Source organism: Nomia melanderi, chromosome 7 (genome assembly GCF_051020985.1).
Source record: "Nomia melanderi isolate GNS246 chromosome 7, iyNomMela1, whole genome shotgun sequence".
Classification (NCBI taxonomy): domain Eukaryota; kingdom Metazoa; phylum Arthropoda; class Insecta; order Hymenoptera; family Halictidae; genus Nomia; species Nomia melanderi.
In genome coordinates this window covers 5,671,454-5,697,536 of record NC_135005.1, presented here as the reverse complement: position 1 = coordinate 5,697,536, position 26,083 = coordinate 5,671,454, and the positions used below count along the sequence as shown (strand labels likewise).

The following is a 26,083-nucleotide window of genomic DNA, read 5'->3' as shown; positions in this document are numbered from 1 at the left end:
TAGACATTACAAGCTTATGGGATTCGGTGTCACATGTTCTGAATTATAGATTGTGTAAAAAATTGAATTAAAACAATCGACAAATTTTCTACAACTGTATAATTAATCAAAATAATTTTTTATACAAATTTTATAGCTATAATTTATATAGTAAATGTATTTATGAAGATAGTTATATTTGTGAATTAATAAAAATTTTATTGTCATAAAGTTCTATTGAATAAATACTACTTCCATTGTTTAAATGTACGCGCCTTATACATTTGTTGTAGGTAAATCATATGACGCACTCGTAGCAAAACTGAAGTATGTCTAATAAAATGAAATCGTGTATTATCGATAACGTCGAGTGCGACACTCAAATGGCTTGAGACCCCTGAAATCCTAGACAAGAATTCTCATAAACTTCAACGCCTGTACTTATCCTAAATCTGTGTTTCAATATTCTTTATTCTAATTCCTACCATTTATAGCACAACCTGTAAAACCAGCCTTAATCGATATGATAAGGCATGATACGAAAATGGTAAAGGGGTTCTATGACCCCCGAGAGCGTGTAACAAAATTTTACATTGCATGTTATGTCTATTCTATATCTCGTCTGTGGCGCAAGTTTGATTTTATGAGTCCTCTGTATTCTCTATTTGAAAATAAACTCATTCAATTTTTCTTAATTCTCATTTTATATGTGTGTAGTGTATAAAATATTATATATGTATATATAATATAAAATGGCTAAACATCATCCAGATTTGATCTTCTGTAGGAAACAACCTGGTGTTGGTAAGTTTAAAATTTTTAAACATTTACAGGTTACATGCAGTGTTATCAATTGCTATACATACATGTTAAATAATATTAAATAATATTTATAATACATTATACTCTATACAAAAGTATATTAATATTTTAATATATTGAAATTATATAAATGTATACTTTTAATAGAGCTACAATCTATTTTAAAAGATGCATAAATTAATTGTGTTGAATGTCTCATATTATTTCTAAATATTTACAAAAATTCATTAAAACTATACCTATATGAACTTTTTTCTATGTCCTTTCATGTCTAATTCATTCATCAAGTTTTATTGTTTTATAAATTTTTTTGTGCATTACAGAAAAACAAAAAAAAAATATTTCAATCAAAAAACATCAAATTTAAATTATTGTTGTTTATAATTCAGTTAGAATTGCATGTAATAACTGAATTATATTATTATATTTTGTACAAATTGACAACATACAAAAAGAAATGAAATTTCTGTATAGTTTAAAATTGTTTTTAATCTTGGTTTTATATAAACCCTTGACTATAGAAAACAATATTCTTTAATACCTATTCCTTGAAAATAATTTAGGAAAATATACATTTATATAAATATCTATAGTTTAATAACTAATTTTCTAAGTATATATTATACCTGTTATTTATGATCGTAAATTATCTAATTGAGCTGACAATTGACCAATATATGTATATTATAAACTTATATAAAATAATTCATTATAAAGACTATAATGAACATACATAATATATTATTTCAATGTAAATATATGTGTAAAGTAGTTTTTGTTTTATTGATATAAATATGGAATATGAAATTTCAGCGATTGGAAGATTATGTGAAAAATGTGATGGAAAATGCGTGATATGTGATTCTTATGTAAGACCATGTACTCTTGTTAGAATTTGTGATGAATGTAATTACGGATCTTATCAAGGACGATGTGTTATCTGTGGTGGACCTGGTGTTTCTGATGCTTATTATTGCAAAGAGTGTACAATTCAAGAAAAAGATGTAAGTCTTTTTAGAAAAAATATCATTTTTTTAAATTTATAATAAATGTTTTCGTATGTACAATACAATGTGTGCAAGCTATTATTAAAAAAGATAGAAAAGTAATGATTCCAATTTAACAAAGTATTAGAGTAAAATTGAATATTAAAAATAAAATATCTGAAAAGATATTGACTTTTCATTAATAGTTTCTTAACTTCCTTTGTGTAAAGTGACACAAAAAATTATTTATATGAAAAAGTTTCCTTATATAAATACATAGAAAATTTCTAATACATTAAAATTTTTTTTCAGAGAGACGGTTGTCCAAAAATTGTAAATCTTGGAAGTTCAAAGACAGACCTATTTTATGAAAGAAAGAAATACGGATTCAAAAGAAGATAAAAACCGGTAATATTATTTTTATATATAATACAATTTTTTATAAGTTATAAATAAATAATTTTTTCTATAATCTAAGACTTATTCGTTGAGTACTTCTTAATATTTAAGGGATATTTTCAGTGTGATGGGCCAAAAGAAACAATACATGTGAAATTTTTATAGAGAAAGTACAAAATATATCAATTCCAAAGTTTGTGTCTTAAATAAGGCATGTCTGAAGGTCATTCTGAATTTTTTTTAATCTAATATATTACTTGTATTTCAAGTTATAGTGGCGTAACCAAAGCATCTAAAAAAACTGATCAGAAGTTAATCTATGAAAAAGTTGTTCAACATGTAGATCATAGATTATACCACCGAAATGCACACTACTTTGTCAACCTTCTGATGCTTGTTTTTATAGACAAATTAAAAATTGCATAACTCGATTTTAAAACTATTACGGATTATTTTCAAGTGCCTGTGATCATACGGACAGATCCGATTCTATTAAATTACATGCTTTGGTGCACCAATAATTACAAGCACCAGTTTATTCTGACATGATCAAATATGCATAATCTCTCTGCAAATATTAATTTGTATTAACCAGTGGTAGCGATTGACGACCTCGATACTTCAAAGATATACTGCGATTGAAAGAAATAAATGTACAGTAAAGAAAATTCTAATTTCAATCATTTTCATCTTATCTTTATGAATATAATACCAATGAATCGTTGAGATTCTTTCAATTAAAATGAATCCAAACAAGACATAAATAGAAACAATTTTATTATACATTTAAAGTAAACATTAAAATTAAAATGTTCTGTATGATTGCTTCAAATTAACTTCAAATTAACTATTTATTTGATTATAGTTGATTATTTGATTTTACATTTTTTAAGAGTTTTCACAAACGCAGACTTTCTGTAGAAAATATTTTATATATATATATATTTATTAGTGCGGACCTTATTTTTCGATCGACGCGATTTTTTCGAAACGCTCCCTAGAATTGTGACACTGGATGAAAAAAATAATCCATGTTGATTTGAAATCGATCGGATAATGGGAAATATCACATCGCGTTTGAAAATTTATTTTTGTATTTTATTTTTTTTTTTAATATGATATATTTTCTCAAAAATCGTATATTGTCGAATTTGTCTTTTTATACCCTATAATACTATAGAAACAAAATATAGTTATCTTAAAAAAAATTGGCTCTTAGCCAGTTTCAGGCAAGAGCTCCCGTGCACATCACATGTAAGCAACATAGTCTTATTAAGAAAAGTCTACCTGCGCATGTAAATATGATTTAGAAACATAAATACATTATTCGGTAAAATAAATAATATATTTACTATGTAAAAACTATATTACAATTATATAAAGGAATATTTTAATTATTACATATTTTTGCAATTCATTATTGCAGATCATGTTAACATTTCATGTCAAATTTAAAAATATATTAAATTAACAAACGCCAAAGGAAACGGGCCAAGTTCTTAAATCCTGCAGGTCAATTAACACAGCTGTTTGTGTTTCGGAAAATTTTGGGATGCAAATCAATCTTGTATTTCTTTCATTTGCTATAAATGAATACTCTACTTCATTTTTTATACTATTAATAATTAATATACATCATTTTCTTTGTCACCAGGGGCGTGCCAATCCGAGAGTGCAAAGGTTGCACCGCACCCAAACGGCGAAAAATCAAATATCTAATATTTATTTTATGGAGCGTTATTGAAAGATCACAATGATGTTTTCCAATTTTATAAGGAGAAGTCAATAAAATGTTGCACCTAGATAGCAAATACTTTTGGCACGCCCCTGTTTGTCACAATGAAAAAATAAAAACGACTTAAAAATATTCTTACCTGCTACTAATTTAGTGTCATATTTATCCATATTACCAACAAAATAAATGTCAGGAAATTCTGTCATAACAAATGGATCAATCTGAGAATATGGATAAGCAGGTACAGTATCTGGAGCAGTTGGTGCATAATGACTCCAAATTAATGTACATTCTAACCATGACAATGGTGAAGCATTAGCTAGTCCAGCAACCTTCATAATGTCCGAAATAGGCTGACCACTGGATCCAGCTATTATGCGCGAGTTAATACTACCAATCCATGGATTAGTAACTGCATAGAAACTCTTCAATCTGTGTAACGAAAATTTCAAATATACTACACTATAATATAAAAGAAACATATAATAATACCTAGAAGTTTGAGGTAATATGCAAGGATGAAATGCTTGTTGAGGTATTGCATGACAAGATGGGTCAAATTCACCAGGCATTAATATTATGGGACAACATTGTGCTATAGAAAAAAGAAACTTGTCAAGTTTATGAGCTATTGCTGTAGCCTCTTTAAAGATAGTTTCATCATGTGTTTTAGTTTCAAAATATCCTTTATGATTGTACATTTCTATAGATCCTCTTATACTATTTCCTAAAATAATTTTATTACTTATTTTGTAGAAATGTTTTATATGAATTAGTAAATATCAATACCTGCTATAATAATACATGCTATAGATGCCACTTCCTTTTGAACCTCATTACAACCAATCATTCCAGTTATCCATTCAGAAAATAAGTTTAGACTCAATGATTGTGTATTATTTGCTAAATCTAAACCCGATATTATTAAGATTTTTCCAAATTTATCTAATGGTTTACTAATTGTCGTTAGCTTTGGAATACATCCCGGGTAACACCAATCTGTCACCTGTGATTAATATATTTTATATATTGATAATAATCTGAATTATAGTAGTAATATGCACAAAAGTAGCATTCAAGTTTCATTTTATTTATAATATAAATTTTTATGAATTGTTTATAATATAATAACATTGATATTTACATAAAATGCACCATTTTCTAACTGATGTCCAAGTACAGCACAAATAATGCCGGTAACTACATTTTGAATATTCATGTGATTGCCGACCAATTTAATACGCAAGGAATTGTCTTCCAAAAATAATACATCTTTAAATGATGCATAATTTGTTCTAGGCAATTGAGTTGTTAATTGAAGTTCTTCGCTAAGCTCGTGCAATATTGATGGTTTCAATTCTTGATGTTTGTATAATGATCCTATTACAATGTAATCATTATCTTGATCTTTTTCAGAAAGTTCAGATAATGTAAATAGGATCTCATTCTGGGCTATAATAAAGGATTCATTAAAAATCTAACCTAAAATATTAATACATATAACCTTTTTAAGAAACCTTTACCCCATTTGTCTCTTGCTTTTTGTAACAGTAAGTCCCTTAATACGGTTAATCTTGCATTATATATATTACAATACTGCTTTTCAAAACTTTTTGAACAAAGTTTAAACTTTTCAAAATTTTCTAATTTTAATGATTTACGATGATACACTGACGATGAATGAGTTTCCATCACAGACAGTATGATTAGGTTAATGTTTTTGAATGAATATATATTTTAAAAATTATAATTCACTGTGATATAAATTGAAGTAGTATGAAATATCAGAGACGAATATTTAATACAATATTCGAATAAATGTAACCTTCCAAAACTTTATTTAAATTCTAAGTTTTATTTTTATTGAAATAAAGTAGTTAAAGTAAACACGTTTATAATAAAAATGCACAATTTTTTTAAAATGATAACTAATGTAAGTTAATAAAATAATGTTTTAAAACAAATTCTACCAGTTTACATTGTTGTAAATAAATGGACTGAAGTAACTATAAAACTTTATTTTTGGTATAAGTGTATTAACATATTATATAGATATTATATAATTTTATAAAGATGTGTCTGAAATTATTCCAGACTATTGTGATGTATGTAAAAGAATTCTATTTTTTATATTAACATTACTTTTATCCTTATTTTTCAACTATATTATAAATAAAAAAATGTTGCACAACCTTGAATATATAAATAATGAAAAAACAAGTTAAAAATACAAATAGGAGAATACATATTGTATTAAATGATGTTACCCAAATAACACTCTACAATGTATATTTCCAATTAATTAAAAAATTATGCCGGATTCGGTGGTAAGCCCATTGACCAAGCATCTAGTAATTTTTTATCGTGGGGACCAGCACCTAAACTAAGCATAAGTCCAGAAAGATCTTCGCTATGACCACGACCTCGCATAGCGTGGATTACCTTTGCAATGCTACAATTACAATAAAAATACAAAATTGTTTATTTCTAAAAATGCAAGAATGATATTTTTAAATGTCTGTAACATTTGGAAATGTTATATACTTTGCCCATTCTTCCTGTAACGCTGCAAAATGTGCTTTTAAAGTAGAGTTCCCCAGTTTTTCATTATCAAGTGATTTTTCAATCTTTGTTAATAACGTTGGAAGTTTCAATGGTAATGTGCCCGTCCATCTAACAATGTGTGAATTTGTATTTTCAATCTTGTGTTCTTCAGATATAATATCTAATCTACATACATTAGCGCATGGTAAGGGGACAGCCACTGAAGTGTCCACACCTGAAATCAATGATACAGCTTTTAAATTATTTTGAATAATAAAATTTTAAGGAAATAATTTTTAATAATCAGTAAATACCAATAAAGTTACACTTATTGGGATCCATATATTCTGTAGCTTGAGTCTTGACTCTTCGACATGCACATGGAATAAGAGAACTAAGTCCATAAAGAGATTCCAGTGTTTCAATACTTGGACCCCTCACCAAAATTTGAACACCTGTTAAACTAGAATATAAAAGTTGTCTAAATTGGTCCTTTCCTAATATGGATCTTAAATCTCTGAGTATCACAGTGGTAGATTTTTCCGAGACTTCTGAGAATTCTGAATTTGTTTCTGATTCATTTGAGTTTAAGTTTAAGTTTACTGGTAACTTAGCATTTACTAAAGTAAATCCTTCTTCAGTTTCTAAAGAATAAAAAAAAACAGAAATATTTCTTTACTAAAATGAATTCAGATATAAATATTTCTTTTGAATATATATAATATGATTTACGATGCTAACCAATCTGATGCTCCAAATCGTAATTTAATTCATCGTCTAACAAACTCATAGGAAAAATTTCTATAAAATGTCTTGCTCCTGCACTAAGAATCCATACCAGCCACATGTGGATCCTGAATTAATTATAGTTCATTAATAAGCAATTTATTAAGATTATTGCATATTACGTATTAATATAAAACAAACCTTATAAAAACATGTTTTTCATTAGTTATTTCATAAAAACTTCTGGGTAGTTTATGCGAGTTCTTATATGACCCAGATCCATTAGTAACTGTTGTAAGACGAACTATTCTTTGAGGACATTCTGCTTCTTCTGCATTGTACTTTTTTTCTGCAAAGTCTTGTAATTCTCTAATTACTTCCTTTAAGTTGTCAACTAAGAAGGGCCACATGTTTAAAAGAAACTGTTTATCTCTCATGAAAACAATGAAACTGCACCACCTTCTGAAACCTCTTGCCTATAAAAAAAATGGAAACTGTTTTGTATTGATGAAATCTCTCTTTAATTTATTTCTAAATTTTAAACTTATTGTTATTGAGGTCATTTGAATAATTTGTTGTAATAGCTACCAAACATGCTTTTTCGTTGCATAATTCACCTGGGCATCTTTTAACGTAAACGTATGACTTAAAACATGCCCCCTGTATTCATCCCCAAAATAGCAAACACCTTCTCTTCCAGGATGTACTTCGCAACTTAAACTCCTTAAATAAATTGAAAAAACTAAAATATGACTTGTGCTTATGAATGTATAAGTATAAAAAAAAATATATAATAAACAAAATTCCAATTACTGTACCTAAAACATGCATGTTTTAATAAGCACCAAATATCCTGAGTTAATGACTGTTGAGCAGAAAGGAATGATGTTTTAGTTTCATGTTCATTACTCAAGTACTTCACATTACCAATACTTTGACATCCTTCGCATTCATATTGTCCATCTTCCAATATGTTTTGACCACGTCTTAATATTTCTTTAGGCCCATAAAATTTTAATTTCTCTATATTTTGATTATCATAATTTCGATATGTTTGAGTAGTGAATATCACTTTAGGTCCGTGTGATTCACAAAAAATACATAATGCGATCACAGCATTCATTTTCTTATATATGTATTATAAATATAATTGCTCCACATATAATATCATTTTAATACAGCCTTAATATTTAATTGCAATATCGAAATCTTTTTATACAGGCAAGAACCATTATGAGAGTTAGGATTAAAATTTTGAACCTAACCTTCGTTTATAGTATTAGTTGTAGGATACAACGGATGCAACAACACAATTTAACTTTATTAATGAACTGTTTGCAGTTCACGTTTTTAAAACAGAACATATAACTTTTTTTTTAGCTTTTTCACGTGATAAGACAAGAACGAAGACAAGTCAAGAGCACGTGACATGATTGTCTCTTTTATACATGGCTATTATATACGTTCACACGTTTATACTTTTGTTCCAATGAAGTGTGTTCACATAATACATTTAATTTCCACGACCTCCTATAAATATAAAACGAAAAATACGCATTCACACAGGATAATAAATACAATCACAAACCACATCGCATAACACGATTAAAATGTCCGTCGATTTTTTTCTTATAGACGTGTTTAACGTTTGAAACCACGATTCCGAACGTGAAGGTGGGATCTTGTCTTATCCTCGGTCTACACTTTGAAGTATATTACCACAGACGAGGTGCCTATTTACCTATATGGATAGACATTACAGCTTACGGACTCGTGTCACATGTTCTGAATTACCGACTGTGTAAAAAAATCAGAGGTTTTGCTCTGCCCTCTACACCTAGCGAACGGCGAATAGGAAAACTACATCAAGCAAAATGATCGAATTTGACCAAATAGTAAATATGGTAAACCAGCATACAAATGTATCCGTTGCAATGTTGCCATGTTTTCAAATTCCCAAACGCGCGGAGCTACATATTAGTATTTTATAAATTTATGTCATGTAGTACTTACATATATTAACATTTTTAAGTTATTAATACATGGTTTTAAATATAAATGGTTTATATTTAAATAAATTTATATTCTTAACTAACGTACATTTTCAAGTCGCGTTTAAAATTATTTGTTACACCTCCAATACAATACTTTACAAGAACTGGAATTAAAATGCATTATTAGAATCATACACAAATGATAGCATTGTGGAGTATATATACATATATTAGGATACTGATCAGTAATATTCCGTCCACAGGTTGATCAAAGGTGTTGCAAAATTTTACAAAGATTTTAACCCTTTGAACTCTTGTGGGCTCCAATATTGCACCAGTTATAATATCAAATATTTTAACGAATCAAAGAAACTACCCCAAAATTATTAGATTTTTCACACATCAAAATTTTGTACTGAGAAGGAACATAAAAGATCGAAGGAATATTACAGCATTTTTCATTTATACTAGAGATACCATAAAAATTAGTTGCAGTTGCTGATAAATTACAAAACCATCTGGAGTACTAAGGGTTAATAATTTTTCAAAGCAGAATTATTATCCAAAATATTGTTCAATTGTTATGTATTTTTCGTAATTAAAAAGTTATTCTTCTTACTGCTTATCAGCATACGCGAAAAGCGACAACAGGAGCAGAAATCCAATTGTATTGAATACCAGTGTCACAATGCTCATTCAAAATATGTTACTAATGCATGTAAAATAATTATTATTTTTATTGAATGTTTCATTGAAAACATTTATGATAATTTACTTACAAAATTATGGTTTATTAATTTTAACTTAGTACATTCATATGCACCTCTCATCCATATGCCTACTGCATGTGCTTCAGGACAAGGATATTTCAATTTCTGTAATATATTCTAAATAAATCTTTCAGATAATAAATAAAAAATATTATCTTTGTGCATAAATTAAAATTTGTGGTGAAAATTGATAGAAACGGATAAATGTGAAAAAATGAAAATGTTACAATTTATATAGTATTACATTTGTTAGAAATTGTACTTACATTATTTATAGAAAAATTCTCGGCAGCTTTTACAGCCATACCAAATGCAGTCATGGGATCTCTATTATCGTTTAATGCCTTTGTGAAATGAAACTGTACATTTATTAAAACAGCCACTAAAATTTGATCATCTATATGGGGTACACCAAGTTCTATTATTCCCCTATTTGCAGTAATCAATATATTTGACCACATATCAACTGTAATTTGTTCATCAGACTCATATTTTGAAAATGCCTAAAAATATAAAACTTTTAAAATAATAGTATATATTTATAATACTTATAACACATCTTACTTTGGAAATATTATTAAAAAATAAAGAATAAAGTGTTCCTTGTATACCATCCACTGACTTTTCAATGATGTGACTAATTTGCATAAATGTTACGCATGGATTCACGCTGAATATTTTATTGTCCTATAAAATTTGCTTTATTAATAGTATTAATAATATTACTTCTTGCTTAATAAATTATTCTGTATTACCTGAATAGCATTATTTATAGCTTGAGCTCCATATGCAAGATTTGTACCATAATCTCCCTTCCCACATTCTTGATCTAATTTGTTTAACTGATTTGTGCATGCTACTGTTGCTTCACATGCAGTTGATATAATTGATAACAATTTTTTACCACTTTCATGCCTCATCAGTGGTCCTTGTAAATTGATATTCTCTGTGTTATCATTCTAGAGTAGTTATTAAAATACTTTATTAAAATACATTTACTTGATTAAAATAATATTATTCAGTAAATAAGATTCAATTACCTGACAATATTTACCAGATGTACATAAATTTAATTTACCATCCTAAAAATTATTATTATCTTAATAATATTTTATATAATATTATTACAACTTAATTTTATACAATTTGTTACCTCCATCATTCCTAACATATCTGAAGTTAATATTTTTGGCCAACCAGGTGCAGATGTAGGAAAATCTAGACATTTAATTAATATTGTGGAAAGTGACAAATTTAAAACACACATATTGAAATACTTAATATTAGAGCTTGTTAACAGTGATTTTATGTATATTCTTTTTGCTTGTAAACTATGCATTTCCATCTGCTTCAAAATGTCCAAAATAAATGTGTACATTTCTGAATGTGTAGAACCTAAAACATTAAGGAATTTTGAAACTATAATCCATGTAAATAAATAAGTCATTTAAAATGACTGTAATGTATATATGTTTCAGTGTTTCCTATTACCAATGTTGTTTATTATAATCGCAACCTCTTGATCAGTATGAAATCTGTTTCTATCATATGAATTTTTGTTATATTTATCTTGCGGCATTATATTTAAGGTATTTATTAAGGGATCAAATATATGCTCAGCTGTATCTAAAAATAGTTGCATATCATATTTTTTAGAAATTTCATTTCATACTCTATAAAATATAAGTAAATCATTTATATATCCTAGTCTAAGATGATTTAATTTTTTTCCAAATCTAGGTACTTGTTTTTAGAAGATGAAGCTGCCCACTATTTATAAGGTGATTACAAAAGAAATATATTTGATCTATATGTTTTCCTTCTTCTGACATAGCTCCAGCTATTTTATATAAAAAATGTGTACACAAAAAACTTTGTTCTTCTGTAACAGATTCCCACTTTGTAGTTACTAAAATAATTTTGACATTATACCCTTTCTCAACTGCACATAATTTGGCCCAAGTAAAATTTATAGGATATGCATCATAATCAGGTACTATTAGTAATATTCCTGCAAATAAATGTTTTACGACATCAAATTTGTAATCAATAGTTGATTTATAAAATTTCTTAGTAAATAATGAATTACAGTACCAGAAGAATCGTTTGATCCAATTTCTTCAATAACTTTTAAGATATTATTTTTTCGAGGAGCAGAAAAAGTATTTCCTAAAACTGCAGCTGTTAACATACCTGGGCCCACAAACTCTGAACAAGGTAATTCACTTTTCCCGCTGCTTCCGGATACTAACTTAACCTATTGTAGTATAATAATCCGCAATTAGCAGGTATCTTTAGACATAAGAAAATATTTACCTTGCCTATCATATTAGTATAATCTCTACGTAAGATTGCCTGGCAATTTTTTAATACAATTAAGCCATTGTGTGCTGCTGCTATTCCCAAAAGATCTTTTTCTACTATTGACTCAACCATTTTATCATAGAAATATATTTTACACTGATCTTAAATAGAGTATAATCATACTGATATATTTCCAATAAACAAATGAACTGATAAGTAATAAATATCATTCAGTTAGTTACTTAGTGGGATAATAATCTAATTTCTTATACGTATATTTTTTAATACTAAAAGATAAAATAATTTGAAAAATATTGCTCCTATATTTATACAGAATTTATAACAGCTTATTCATAAGAAACAAAGTTATCTTAAATATTTGCAGAATAAATTTAATTCTTATCACTTAATATGTTAAAATTCTGAAGTTTTCTATGTATAATAAAATTTATATTCATACTAAAAATTAATTCTCTTTTAAGCCTGATTTTATTTTTTAAATAAATTCTTACGCTGACGATATATACTTGCTTATATATATTTATATAAGTAACATAAGCAAATACATATTATTATCATAAGAATTTATTTTAGAAATAAATTATAAATGTTTACTTCCTTATACAAAATCTATTACTAATATTAGAAAATCATTGGAGTTTAGGAGATATTTTAATTCAAATATTGTGTCATTTCATATTGAAGCAATTTGAATACTGGTGCTATCAGAAAGAAAAAAGATAGAGAAGAGAGGGATATTATAATAAAAGGAGGAAGACGACGACAGTTTTGCGCGTTTCGTCTGGGATCTAACACAATATAAGTGGAGTCTCATCCATCCAATCGGTTTAAAAAAAAGATTATCTGGTAGACCCCTGTACCCTTAAAATGCGAGAATAAAATTTTCTTTCTTTTTTTTTTTTAAACCAAGTGGTGCCTAATTTGTGGTTACCTAAGGAAGAGAGGAAAGAAAAAAGAATTGCCTCGGGTATGTTCCCGTAAAGTTTTCAAAGCTTTGGATGTAACAATCGAAAGAAGTTCCCAAATTGTATATATAGTAATCGAGGTGGATTTGAATAGTAGCGAGTAAGGCTCAAAATTTATGGCCCTCTATCAGACAAGTGAGAAGTGAACATCGCAGTACTATTAAATTTCGACGGCGGGAAAAATGATTCGAATTGTTACAGTAATTTACGTAATTGTTTAATTGTTACATAAATTTAATAAATAAATAACTACGGATGACAAATGCTATCATATTGTAAACAAAAAATAACAAAACTTACATTAAATTATCTCCTAAACCAATGGTTCTTTGATAGGAATAAGTTAATAGTTTTTTTATAGAAAATGTCCCGATAAATTAATTAGTGCATTGAAAATTATGTGGTCCTATTTAAAAAAAAAGATGTTCACCTTAAAATTTCCCCCGTTACTCGGCTTGTAAAAATATATTTTACATTATATGATATTTTACTTTGAACTGTCATTATTGTAATTAAAGAGGTTGAAAAGGTTAAAAAGTATTTCTAATGTATATATAAACATGTATTTATTTATAACTGCGTGATTCAGCCTTGAATGGCCAAATATTACACTACATTTCGACTACTTTTGCAAACTCTGTCAAAATTAAATTATATTTCACACCGAGATCTTATGGAAATTAATTTAAGTGCAAATTACAATTAAAAAATTCACTAAACCTAGATGAGATTAATTCGAATCAGTGTGAAATACAAATTTTGAAAGTAAAGTTTGCAAATACATTAGGGACAAGATTCACCTTGTCTGGCAATCATTTGACAATCTTAAACATTATCAGTCTACAAAGTTATACTAAACAACTCCTTACATAAAAGTATTTAGATACAATTGTCATAACAGTATCAGCAATGTATTATGCATTCACACAAACAGTGCATGTAATATGTACATCATTCTATAGTTAAAAATTCATTTTTTTCATACTGCATTCATACCACACAGGGATTACTGTATGTACTTAACCCTATTTGGTATGTATTTAAGAGCTCTATTTTCAACTTCATTATTTTAAAAACTTATAAATGTATTTTAATAACGAAATTGTTGATTTCATTTTATATTTCATTAAATTTCTTTAATTTGCGTTTCACGTTATTTTTATACTTAAAGAAAGTTCTGTACACTTTTACACTTTTTTAAAAATTGGAACAGCCTTATAAATGTGAAGCAACATTTAAGAAATTTTTAACTTATATATATGTTGTTGCATCATGTATCTTGTAAAATTGGTAATGAAAATGCTCGATCGAAGTAAATTATTTTAAATGTAGATGTTTAGCGTGCATGTATGTATATACATGAATTTGTAGAAAATTTCCAATGAGTAAATCCGACTTTGATGTTAAACATGTACAAAAAAACTTCGTTTACAGTGTCATAAAAAATGTATAATTCATTGCAACGAATACACTATGCGTTATATGAGACTGTAGGTTCACCAATTACGATTCTGTGGTATTTAGCGAACCAAGTTCATCTCTACACTTCCAGTTCAACACTATGCAATAATTCAGTGAATCTTAACTTGCATTTAAAATTAAAAACAAGCTAATCTTCAGCACTGTTCACTGTTCTGTACTATTTCAAAATTTATCTTCATAACTTTTATTAACTTCTCTTTCTCTCAAAGTGATTTTGTAATGTTGTTAAATAATCGCTTGCCCCACCAAGATTCCAAATCAAATGGTTTAAAGTCTGAAATGTTATAAGTGAATAAAAATGTATACAACTGTAAAATGAAGATATTTTGTTAATAGAGAAGAATATTTGATTTACTGATAATTAATTTAATTAACTTAATAAATTATATATATATATATGTATATATATGTATGTATGTATATATGTGTACATATATATATATATATATAATTTATACATAATTATAACTAATAATATAATGATAAAATAGTAAATTTTGTTTTTCAAAGATTTTACAGTATTATGTACTTAAAATAAATAATTAAACTTACCTTGAAGGCTATCATTTGGTTCACCATCATTGTAATATACTATAGAATTAGGACCTGAAATAGAAAAAGTATAAAATAATACATATTTTAAATATTTTTACATAAAATCCATAGTAGGCTTGACCTTATACATAAACAAGATTACAGTTATCTAAATACATTTGTAAATACGAATAAAATATAAAATGCTCTGCACATATGATACATAAATAACTTACTGGAAGGCTCTGAACAGTCAGAAACATCAGAAGACTCACTCCCTTGCCTTGTATTTACTTGATTCCATGCTGAAAAATTAATCCATGACTGTAATACATATTTCATATAGATATATAATATTGTATGTTATGTAAAATATATTATAGGTATAAAATTATTTATAAGTATTACATATACATAATATATAGTGTATATATTATATTTTACCCACAGAAAGATTGTGACATAAAATTATACATACATTATACATTATAACATTTTATTTTTTTTAACTTACATTCATAAACAAATTTAATAAGCTCTTCATGCTGTGGTGTGATAACTTCTTGCATTTGATGCCTATGTGTACTGAGTTTAGATTTTCCATTCACGTGAAAAACTGGTTTTGGCACATGTCTGTAAAATGAACATTGATTTTAATACATGCACATGGAATAAGAAATATTCTAAATTGCATTATATAAACTTTTTTGAAGTATATTTTTGTGCATGACATTTTATGTATCATAATTCAATTTTTTTCTAACACATAACATAGAGATTAAACATGACTGTTTTTGATAGAGAATTATGAATTGCGTAATGCTTAAAGTACAAAGAGAGAGAAAGAGAGAGCGAGAGAGAGAGGGACAAAAGTAATGAAGTAGGGTTAAGATGGGTTAGGGCCTACTTACCGGGTGGCCTCGTGGTTATCATCAGGATCTGCTTTCCTCGTTAAATCACGTAATGTTTCTAGTCTCTCGAGATTCTGACTGATTCCTGGGAAAATACCATGTTACAAGAATCTATTGTCATAACCGATTTCACTTTGAAGTGTATATAAATGATATTCGTTATACCCGTACCTCTTCGTGTCTTGGCGACAATTTTACTAGGTCCTTTTGATACAGTATACATGTTCCACGTGAAAAAAGTACGATAGTAACTGTATATTCAAGTAGTGATACCAGACCATCCGAGAATTATCTAAAATTCTTATTTCCGAATTAAGTAATTTATACAAAATTCCAAATACAACTGAATGGTTCAACCGCACGGGTTGAAATGATCAGCATGAACACACGATGGGTGAACCACGTGACCTTAGCTCGTGGTATCGCTCCTCTATATGTATACACACATATGTATTCATGAATACATATGTTCATATCAATGAAACAGTTCAAAAAATTTCAATGCAAGTACTATTTAGTCTTTATAAGTATGTATTTAAACAATTATAAGTTAATGATTGTAATGTAGACGTAACCATTTAGATATCCTACAGATATCATATAATTAAAAAAATGTACAAGTATTTATTTAATTGCTTTTTATACTATATGCTATATAGCATCATGTTCTTATAAACCTTGATTAATTATGTATTTATTATTAAAAAAAAATTTAACTAAAAAACATCTTGTTATAAAATTCTTTGAAACATTCTTATACTGTCTTTCTTAATACATTTAATCATAGATATCAAAATAATTTAAAATATATAAATATTAATAGTATGTATTTACCAAGTAAAAAAGTATAAGTTTGCTTAAAATAATGTAATTTGTAAAACTTTGTACTTTATAATTTTAGATTCTATCAATATACGTTGCAATTTATAAAGTATAAATTATAATTTATAATTTTTATAATTATTAAACATATGCTGTACAAAAGAGTAACTAAAATGATTATTATTATTTCTTTCACATAAAACGTTTTATCTTTATTTTAAATTATATGCTTTTTTATCTATCTATGGTAAAAGGTTTGAAAGTGCAATTCTTCAAGAATAAATTGTTTGGAAACTATTTTGAAACACATGAAAAAGTTTATTACAAATCAAGATATGATATTATAAATAACAAACTTTTTTGAATGTAATTAACAAACTTGTAATTTTAAAAGCACAAGAAAATTAATCAAAAAGTAAATTAATTACAATTTTTTGTGACATGCAATGTTGAAGTAATTGTATAAAATAAATAATTTTTAGATTTTTCACTTAAAAATTGAACATAATTACACAGTATGAACCTTATATAATATTACAAGTTATTTACTTAAGAATCATTAGCAAGTACAAATTTTTTCCTTATGTTGTCTGACAATAATGTGTTATTATCATGATATATAGTACACAGATACACAAGTCTTTTTCATTTTTAAAATGGAGCAATATACTTTCTTACTTTCTTGTATACTTTATTAAAAAATGGACATTTACTTTAATCATTTTTGCATACTTTTTATAATTAATAAAAATTGTAATATTTTATATGGTTCACTTTGTGTAGAAAGTGTTCTGTAAATGGTGGAATGATCGCGAAGAAGGTGATTTTGCTTGAATAAGTAAGTAAAAAACGTAGAATAAAATTTATTCATACGAAATTTTTTTTTTAAATATCTTCAAATATTTGCCAGATATGTATACACTTAATTATGATTCAACTTCATTGTATGGACAGTAGTTGTCAATTTAACAATTTATAAAGTAAAAAAATAAAATTCATTGCATATGAACATCCTATTTCATTGTGTGTTCTCAATTATTTACCATAGTAAATAAAAAAGATGAAAAAAGATTGTGATATACAGTAATATTTGTTAAATCGAGATACCTTTAAATGTAGTCATATCTAAGGAACATTTGATTAATTTACTAAAAAACAAAACATCATGAAAAAAGTATTGTTTCACGTTTTCAATTTTCCAGTTATACCACCAATTATGGAACACCCCTATGTATGAATCATTAATTTGGTTAACATGAATAAAAGAATGTATCTTTTATATGTTTTGATTTATATAGATATCTGAAATATAATAAATGTGAAAAAATTGATAGTCCTACCATAATAAAACTCAGTACACTTATTATGGTGATTTTCGCTATTTTTCAAAGTAATACATTATTAGCAAAAATATTTTACTATTTCATTTTAAAATAAAATATTCATTATTAGGAAGGATATAATTTAGTTTATACTTTATAGCATAAAACATTTGAACATAATCATCTACGATTGTTATTTTGAATTTTTTATCACATTCATAAAATTATTCAAATAATCTTGATTCTACATATAATGTCGAACATTTCGTAAAAAAAATGTACTTTTAAAATCACAAACCTAAAATTCTTTAGTATCAATAATATTTCTATATTATAACTTCAGAACGTATTATTTGCAATACCAGTACATAATTATAACAATACTAGCAATAATAACTTTATATTATTCTATGACAATAATACTCTTATGAAAATAAAAATTACTACAATAGTAAATACATACCAAATTTATACGTAATATCAAATAATCGAGACAGTTTAATTTAACATAGAAAAATACATTCATCTATAGTTCGATTGAAGTCAATTATTTAAAGAAATATTTACCTCTTTGCATTTAAATTTGCAAATTGGAAAAATGCAATTGTATGAATTAATAGTTGTCACGTGATTTCAAGGCATGAGATATAATACATTGTGACATAAATGTTATTTTGGATACAATGTGTTCCTTATATACAGATAACATAAATTAGTGTTTCTATTTTCATATTACATAATGTTTATATGTAACGATCATTTTTAAATGTAAAATAAGTTACTCATTGTTATTAAATTTTTACACCATACAGAAATGCTAATTTATGGTTGCATAGTGTCAATTATAGTTTTAAGTACATACAAGCGAATAGCACGGTCGCTCTTTTTAATCTTCTTTCCTTTTATTTTGGATTTAATTTGTCAATGTTTCTAATACTCAAGATGTTATTAGAAGCATTATTTATTAGAGATCTCTCACGACTGAATCATTCGAAAATTAATTTCTACCTTCTTTAAGAAACTTAGAATGTTAAAGCAGTATTTAAAGAGCAAATAAAGATTTATCTTGATCTTTATTAATTTGACGCTGAATGTTTGAGTTTCCGGAATTGGTAGTATTTCCTGTAGCGGTAGTAGTTGTAGGGAGAGTTGGTAAAGCTTCGGCTGCAGCTGCTCGTTCTGCCAAGAAACGTTCAAATTCGGATGATGTTAAGGATTCCTGATCACCGTGCGCTCCTGGCTAAAAATAAAAAGTTTCTTTCACTTATTATAATATAAAAATTAATTTAAAATATCTTATGAAATTAACCAATAGCAGAACAATCACATGATACAATTTCGAATAAGTAATCACGACAATTATGCTTTAAAGAAAAAGTAACTTTATCACTATACGTAACTCACCGTGTGATCTAACCAAGCTGCCATTTCATTAAATTCAGATTCCCGGTTCAGCTAAATATTAAAACAAAGGGGAAAAAAATAAAAACGAACATGTTAAACAAAATATAAGAAATATATGTAAATGTATGCATGTATATGGGCAAAAATAAAGCATAAGGAAACGTAAGAAATAATATTAAACATTCCATGCTTTAAAAAGCTATGCAATAAAAGAAAGCAGCGACTATATATTGGATTTATCAGACTAATATGAATCTGACGCTTGACTATTATAAAAATCAATAAATAACAATATTCTTACCTTTTGTTAGGGCAGACAATTTTAAACCTCATTGTATAAATTCACAACTGAATTATTTAAATATATATATGATTTCAATAATAAAAACTTGTGAGACATATTTAGTGCTTGCAATGAACTTATTTTTTGTGAAAAAATAAAGAATAAATACTTGTATTAGCTAGATGCTTTGCAATAATGAATATAGTAAGGATAGGGTTTACGCACAGAAGTAGCGGTAGTAGAAGCAACTGTAGAAGCATTCTGATGAGGATATTTAGGATTATTGCGACTGAGAATCGCTGTACTGAGGCTTCCTCCGCTCACCTGCTCCATATTATCCTCATACTTGCTACCACTATAATAAATATAAAGTAATAATATATTAAAAATATAATTATTGCAACATTTAAGAATTTATTTATTACTAAAAACCTGTTCTTTGTTGTTTCATATGTTGCATTACGTGACTGTGCAAACATATCAAATTCGTCATTGTCACCTTCTTTTCTTTCTTTTCGATCTGTTCTACTTTTCTCACTGTTTTCGGATACGTCTATAATTTAACAAAAAACGATTTAATATATTCCTTGTTTATTACAAATATCTAGTACTTACCTATTCCTGTCACCTGCTTTCCCAAAGCGTCAATTTCATCAGATAAATCTATGAGCGAATCAGCTTCTTGCTTACTAAATGTTGAAATAGAATCTTTATTTGGTGGGTGACCAATCGTTTGCGCTAAAATAGTACTAGCAGCTACTGCTTTATTTTTTGTGTATCGTGAATAACGTAGAAATAGATTATTTAATTCATCGTTGATACGCAATAATTCCGCTGTCATTTCGTCGTGTGCTAATTTTCCAATTAAATCGACAACTCTTTCTTGCATTGCTTTACAAGTTGAATGCAGTTCCTATTACATCAAATTATTTCAATATAACTTATAAAAATTTACAGAACATGTTAATTATATACGTACAGTTAAAAGTTCTAGATCTGCAGCATCTGGTTGTTGGTTATTAGTTTGATCCGAACTTGTAAAATATATCAACATTTCTGATAAAACACGCATATTCCCTTGTACAAAATCAAGTTCACTTTGTAACTTGGCTATTTGCTGTTCATTCAATTGAGTTACTTGCATCGCTGGTTGAATTTGAGGTTGTTGAACTTGTGTAGTTAAAGAAGTCACAGGCTGCTGTTCAGTTGTGGGAACATTAATAATATTCTGTTCTGATTCAGGTACGCTCTATAATGGTAAACACATAGTATAAGAAATTTTTTACTGGACTAGACATTTACAGTCCTTGATCAAAAAATTAAGGTCATCATGGATACCATCTTTGAGAAAATCAGTAATGAATCAGCAATCTGATTCTTATCTGGATGTTTCCCCATATTAATTCTTTATAATTCACATTTAATTTCTTTGCTTAACTCTCGGCCTTAACCCTTTGCATGCCAGAGACACCTCTCAGTTGCCAATTGATCTGACACAGCAAAAGTGTAAAGTTTTATATTTAATATTAAACTTTCTATAATGCATTGATATGTGAATATTGAAATTAAATAATTTTATTCTCCAATTTATGTGCAATTTCTTATCAAGTTAGTTTCAAAAAATGTTGTCTATATCTCATTAGATAGTGTTAAGTATTTCCAGTGAAACACTTCTGTAGTACAAGGAGTTAACATTATGACGAAAAAATTATTACTAAATTACCTTTTGGACTTCCAATATTATGATTATCATTAAAAATGTGGCGTAAAAACTATGGTGGCCTTAATTTTTTTTATCAGGGACAGTAATAATAATATAGTGATCTTACTCTCTCCGGAGTAATAATAGGGGCCAGGGCATCCAGATCTGTCATTGGAAATTGTATGCCTTTTACTTTTAACTCTTGATATACTTGTACAACTCCTTGAGTATGTGGTTGATGGCGGAATGTTTCTGCCCATGTTTGAATCAAACTTAAAACTTTTTCTTGCACTGCTGTTGGTGGTTCATTTTTTGGTCCAATTAATTTAACCAATTCATGTACAAACTCTCGAGAACAAGCAAGAGAATGAAAACGTTTTCCACAATTTTTCACACATGTTTCCAATACCTAAATTTGTAAATATTATTTCATGAAAAATCGTATGTTTTATTATTATAAACTGTTAACCTATGACTGTTATTATTATAAAATTACACAAACTTTAATAATAATATGTTTAACCCAATCGTATATATTAATTTCAATCAAAACCCTTATGAAATATTACTAATAATAAATTACTTTTCAAAAATAATTAAATGAAAAAATAAATACCTTGGAAAAATATTCAATATTACAATGTAATTTTAACATATTGTACATATTTCATCTAAAATATAAGTATTATTAAATATTTAAATACTAACAGTGAGAGTATACATGACTATGGTATAATTTTTTCCTGCAGCTTGATTGAGTTTACGCTTAATTGCTTTAATTGCGTCTCTTGGCCCATCCTCTGTTTCATTTATAATATCACATATTTCCATATTAAGCGTCCAATTTTCACTTGGCAAACTACCATCTGTAGCTTGCTCTGTAATAAATATGTAATAATTATATGTATAATTAATTATATTTTTCTTTCATAAAAAAATATTTCATCAGTTATAATTCATGACATCATATATGTCTGAGGCAATATATGCATTATTAGAAAAAATTGATAACATAGAAACATTTAAACATATTAACATACCATAATGGTTTATAAAAATTAAATTAATAAACTAATCCTTCATGTACATTCACCTGATCAATATAATATACTTAACAAAGGTAAATAAGAAACTTACCTATCTTCTGGCCTACTAGTGTTGAGAATGGATTGCCAAAAAACGACATTGTTATACGACGTTCGAAACTGTTCTAATATTCAGTGACGATACTTTGACTCACTTGTGCATATATAAGGCACGTAACAACTTTTAACAGGAACAATATTTGATAATAATTTACAAATTTCTTGTTCCGCTGAATGACAGTATCATATGACCCATACTACGATACAGACAGAAGTCAAAGTGTCAAGAACACCAGCCAATCACATTTAACTTTTCATATATTGTATTATGATTGGTTTTAGATTTTTTAAAACGTAATTATTTAAAGAGCATACGTTTCATTCTCTAAACAATAAAAGTACAAATTTCAATGAAATATATTAACAAATAAATTTGAAAGAACGAGTATAATTAAATATTTATAAGTTCAACATATCGTAGAAAAAGATGTATTAAAAAACAGTTATTTAAAATAATGTTCAAATAAGAATACAATACCTTTCTCACAATCAATATATTTATTTATTTTGTGTTTCAAATTAATGCATATTCATATATAATACATAGGTACCTATGTCAAGGGTGTCTAACTGGGTGTCCGCGGGCATTCTAGTGACACTCCCCTGACGAAAAGTTACCCTCTCCATATCTATTTTCACTTACCCATAGATATCACATATACGTAGTATCAGCAGCTTAGAGTGAAGTAGTAGGGAATCCCTGATCGAAGTTACTAGTTCGAGGGGAGGCAGTTTAACACTCCTGAAGTCATGAGTTTTCTTATCTCGTGGAAACTTAGCTTAAGCTAAACAATTTCGTTGCGCGGTAACCAGTTAAAGTAAGAAAATTAAACATTGCTTCTGTAACACAAAATAATAATTAGTTTATTCACTTTACACAATATCGAACTTCCAAACATGTTCGTGGAGGAAGATGTACCTACTATCCTCCAAGAATTTGTGCAACCTCACGCAATAAACCAAAATATGCTTAGAAAATTAATAATCGATCAAGGACCAAAAGGGGAAGCTGGCAAACTTTTCTTTGAAGACGGAATTCATTTAGAAGAAACAAAAGAAATTCGTATAGAATTTCTTAGTACGCGACATAAATAATTATTAAATTACATTTTTATAATTTTACACGTCCGTTATCATATCATTTTCCTTTTTAGATATCTTAAAAATCGATTATCTTTGGGTGATGCCAAATCTAGTAAAGTTAAAATTATCTAATAATATAATTAAAAAAATAGAAAATTTAGATACTCTGATACATTTAAAAGAGTTAGATCTTTCCTTTAATCACATAAATGTAATGGAAAACCTAAATTGTTTAATAAAATTGGAAACACTTCTTTTATACAATAATGAAATTACTAAAATAGAAAACATAGATAATTTATATAATCTTGCGATTTTTAGCATTGGTAATAATCTTATAACAGATTGGGAACATGTAATTTTTATAGCAAATTACTTTTCATAAACATTAATATCCGTAATGTTTATATTTATGAAGTTACTGTTTTAGGTACTTTATTTACGAAAATTTAAAAAGCTTCGTAGTTTAAATATGAGTGGAAATCCGTGTACTAATAAAAGTGGATATTCAGATTACATATTTGCATTTATACCTCAATTGCTTTATTATCAATATAAAATGATAACAAATGAAGAACGAAAACTTGCCTCAGAAAAACATTAGTAACTATAATATAATGAAATGTTTATTTAAACCATATTTGCACTTATTTGTAAATATAGTTTTATCATATTAGTAGGTCTTTAAATACTCTAGAGGAAACAGAAGCTAGAGAAACAGAAGAATTGAAATTACAGCAAGAATATGAAAAAAGATTATCTTTTCTTACCATTGCATATGTGGAACACCTCGATGAAGATTATCTTTTTCAAAAAATGTTTGCAGATGATGAAGGTTTACAAGTTTATTATTTTATTATAACAGTTATATACATGTTTTTTTTATATATGCAATGTTTAATATTATAACAAAACATCGCATATAATAATATTATAACAATTTTATACAATGATTTCATATTTAGTGGGTAAAGAATTATCCATGGTAACTGAAGATACTCAGAATGCTTATGCAGAGTATAAAAAAAATTTTGTAGTATTATGTCAAGAATTTTGCGAGCTAGGTTTAAAAGAACATGAAAAACGAGTCAATGAAATATATCTTTTTACAACTGCAGTTAATAATGGGAAAAAATTATCACAAAATCAGGGTAGAGTGTAAGTAATATAGAGTGCAGAGACTCATGAAATTACTAACAAACATGGGGAGAGGATAAATTGAAAAAGTATTATTTTTCTGAATCTAGAATTGTAAATGACATAATAAAGAAGAAAACTAATATTTTAATAAATATTAAGCAATCATTAAATAAAATACACGGCGATGTAGATACCACTATTCTTGAAGAAGTGACACAAAAAGTACAACACCTTGCTGATGACTTTAATGACATAATCACTGATGGTTGGACAAACTTAATGTCTCTTGAAATAGAGTTGCATGAACAAATTGAAGTATGTTTAGAAAAAAAACAAGTATTTATGAAACAATTAATAGAAAAATAATAATTAATTTATGTTTTGAAGGATATAAACGATGTATTTAGAATTAACATGTCAGATATGGTGGATTCTTTTTTAACAAATGTACATGGATATTTTTCACAATTGCGAAATCGTGAAGCGGAATATAATGATACTATTAATGGATTAATTTTATATTATTTAAGTGGTTTTGGAGATGATTCAAAAATACCAAGCCATTTAGTAAATTTGTGTGGAGACAAAGATACTTTAAATTTTAATCTTAATAATTCTCATGAAAAGCATTTACAAGTGGGTAAATATTTATTTTAATTTATTAAATTATTAAACTTATCTGATAATTCCTTCATTACAGGTAATAGATATTAGAGAAGATACAATGATAAATCGTTTAAAAAAGTGGCTTGAAGAATATACTGAACAATTAGTTGAGTATGTTACATGTTCTATTCTTATGTATACATAAATTGCTTCCAAAACTTGAAAAATTATTTTAATTTTACAGAGATGAAAACAATAGAAATAATGAGCAAATACTTGAAATATCGCATTTTGCAGATTCCCAACAAAAGGAAATTTCTTCACTACAGTTATTGCAACAATTAAATGTAAATACTAGTGACCTAGAAGCTATGCAGGCTCTTGGAAATTAAGGTTTAGTAAAA

The 26,083-nt window shown here is 27.1% G+C and overlaps 6 protein-coding genes across 13 annotated transcripts; 2 read left to right on the top strand and 4 right to left on the bottom strand.

Annotated features, from left to right (window-relative positions):
• Window positions 1-575: 575 nt before the first annotated feature.
• Phf5a (PHD finger protein 5a) lies at window positions 576-4,927 on the top strand. Of its 2 annotated transcripts, none has more exons than XM_031970578.2 (4): window positions 576-783; window positions 1,615-1,805; window positions 2,100-2,195; window positions 3,841-4,927. In XM_031970578.2, the coding sequence occupies exons 1-3, from the start codon at window positions 732-734 to the stop codon at window positions 2,187-2,189; spliced, it is 333 nt and encodes a 110-aa protein (XP_031826438.1). In that variant the 5' UTR covers window positions 576-731; the 3' UTR covers window positions 2,190-2,195; window positions 3,841-4,927. The 2 variants fall into 2 exon arrangements, with proteins under 2 accessions (XP_031826438.1, XP_031826436.1); XM_031970576.2 differs by lacking the exon at window positions 3,841-4,927 and adding an exon at window positions 2,310-2,886 and having other exon boundaries at window positions 577-783.
• On the bottom strand, window positions 3,501-5,750 carry LOC116424308 (DNA polymerase delta subunit 2). 2 transcript variants are annotated; one of them, XM_031970570.2, is made up of 6 exons: window positions 5,445-5,750; window positions 5,066-5,373; window positions 4,711-4,927; window positions 4,414-4,648; window positions 4,061-4,353; window positions 3,501-3,769 (listed from the first exon to the last, which is right to left on the bottom strand). In XM_031970570.2, exons 1-6 carry the CDS (start codon window positions 5,611-5,613, stop codon window positions 3,654-3,656), a joined length of 1,338 nt encoding a protein of 445 aa, XP_031826430.2. In that variant the 5' UTR covers window positions 5,614-5,750; the 3' UTR covers window positions 3,501-3,653. The 2 variants fall into 2 exon arrangements, with proteins under 2 accessions (XP_031826430.2, XP_031826431.2); XM_031970571.2 differs by having other exon boundaries at window positions 4,414-4,516.
• A 271-nt stretch (window positions 5,751-6,021) lies between these two features.
• BHD (folliculin) lies at window positions 6,022-12,594 on the bottom strand. Its single transcript, XM_031970661.2, has 17 exons — window positions 12,272-12,594; window positions 12,050-12,212; window positions 11,700-11,966; window positions 11,447-11,581; window positions 11,109-11,350; window positions 10,996-11,037; window positions 10,711-10,914; window positions 10,520-10,642; window positions 10,222-10,458; window positions 9,990-10,060; window positions 8,010-8,177; window positions 7,809-7,914; window positions 7,393-7,667; window positions 7,207-7,319; window positions 6,780-7,109; window positions 6,466-6,700; window positions 6,022-6,373 (listed from the first exon to the last, which is right to left on the bottom strand). The coding sequence occupies exons 1-17, from the start codon at window positions 12,389-12,391 to the stop codon at window positions 6,232-6,234; spliced, it is 2,973 nt and encodes a 990-aa protein (XP_031826521.1). The 5' UTR covers window positions 12,392-12,594; the 3' UTR covers window positions 6,022-6,231.
• A 1,200-nt stretch (window positions 12,595-13,794) lies between these two features.
• On the bottom strand, window positions 13,795-16,584 carry LOC116424311 (MAPK regulated corepressor interacting protein 2). The gene is made up of 6 exons (XM_076368914.1): window positions 16,344-16,584; window positions 16,173-16,257; window positions 15,776-15,894; window positions 15,498-15,566; window positions 15,280-15,333; window positions 13,795-15,001 (listed from the first exon to the last, which is right to left on the bottom strand). The coding sequence occupies exons 1-6, from the start codon at window positions 16,393-16,395 to the stop codon at window positions 14,931-14,933; spliced, it is 450 nt and encodes a 149-aa protein (XP_076225029.1). The 5' UTR covers window positions 16,396-16,584; the 3' UTR covers window positions 13,795-14,930.
• A 666-nt stretch (window positions 16,585-17,250) lies between these two features.
• On the bottom strand, window positions 17,251-23,419 carry LOC116424307 (TOM1-like protein 2). Of its 3 annotated transcripts, none has more exons than XM_031970568.2 (10): window positions 23,329-23,419; window positions 22,843-23,175; window positions 22,414-22,583; window positions 21,833-22,114; window positions 20,983-21,252; window positions 20,619-20,916; window positions 20,436-20,556; window positions 20,328-20,358; window positions 19,721-19,771; window positions 17,251-19,556 (listed from the first exon to the last, which is right to left on the bottom strand). In XM_031970568.2, exons 2-10 carry the CDS (start codon window positions 22,889-22,891, stop codon window positions 19,359-19,361), a joined length of 1,470 nt encoding a protein of 489 aa, XP_031826428.1. In that variant the 5' UTR covers window positions 22,892-23,175; window positions 23,329-23,419; the 3' UTR covers window positions 17,251-19,358. The 3 variants fall into 3 exon arrangements, with proteins under 3 accessions (XP_031826428.1, XP_031826427.1, XP_031826426.1); XM_031970566.2 differs by having other exon boundaries at window positions 17,254-19,556; window positions 20,229-20,358; window positions 23,329-23,417; XM_031970567.2 differs by lacking the exon at window positions 19,721-19,771 and having other exon boundaries at window positions 17,252-19,556; window positions 20,229-20,358.
• Window positions 23,304-26,074, top strand: LOC116424306 (dynein regulatory complex subunit 3). Of its 4 annotated transcripts, none has more exons than XR_004234434.2 (9): window positions 23,304-23,928; window positions 24,005-24,288; window positions 24,364-24,536; window positions 24,611-24,768; window positions 24,899-25,091; window positions 25,181-25,388; window positions 25,461-25,713; window positions 25,774-25,845; window positions 25,924-26,011. XR_004234434.2 is itself a non-coding variant. In XM_031970565.2 (9 exons), exons 1-9 carry the CDS (start codon window positions 23,748-23,750, stop codon window positions 25,927-25,929), a joined length of 1,524 nt encoding a protein of 507 aa, XP_031826425.1. In that variant the 5' UTR covers window positions 23,304-23,747; the 3' UTR covers window positions 25,930-26,074. The 4 variants fall into 4 exon arrangements, 3 of the variants coding, with proteins under 3 accessions (XP_031826425.1, XP_031826424.1, XP_076225020.1); XM_031970565.2 differs by having other exon boundaries at window positions 25,461-25,709; window positions 25,924-26,074; XM_031970564.2 differs by having other exon boundaries at window positions 25,461-25,709; window positions 25,774-25,850; window positions 25,924-26,071.
• Window positions 26,075-26,083: the final 9 nt, after the last annotated feature.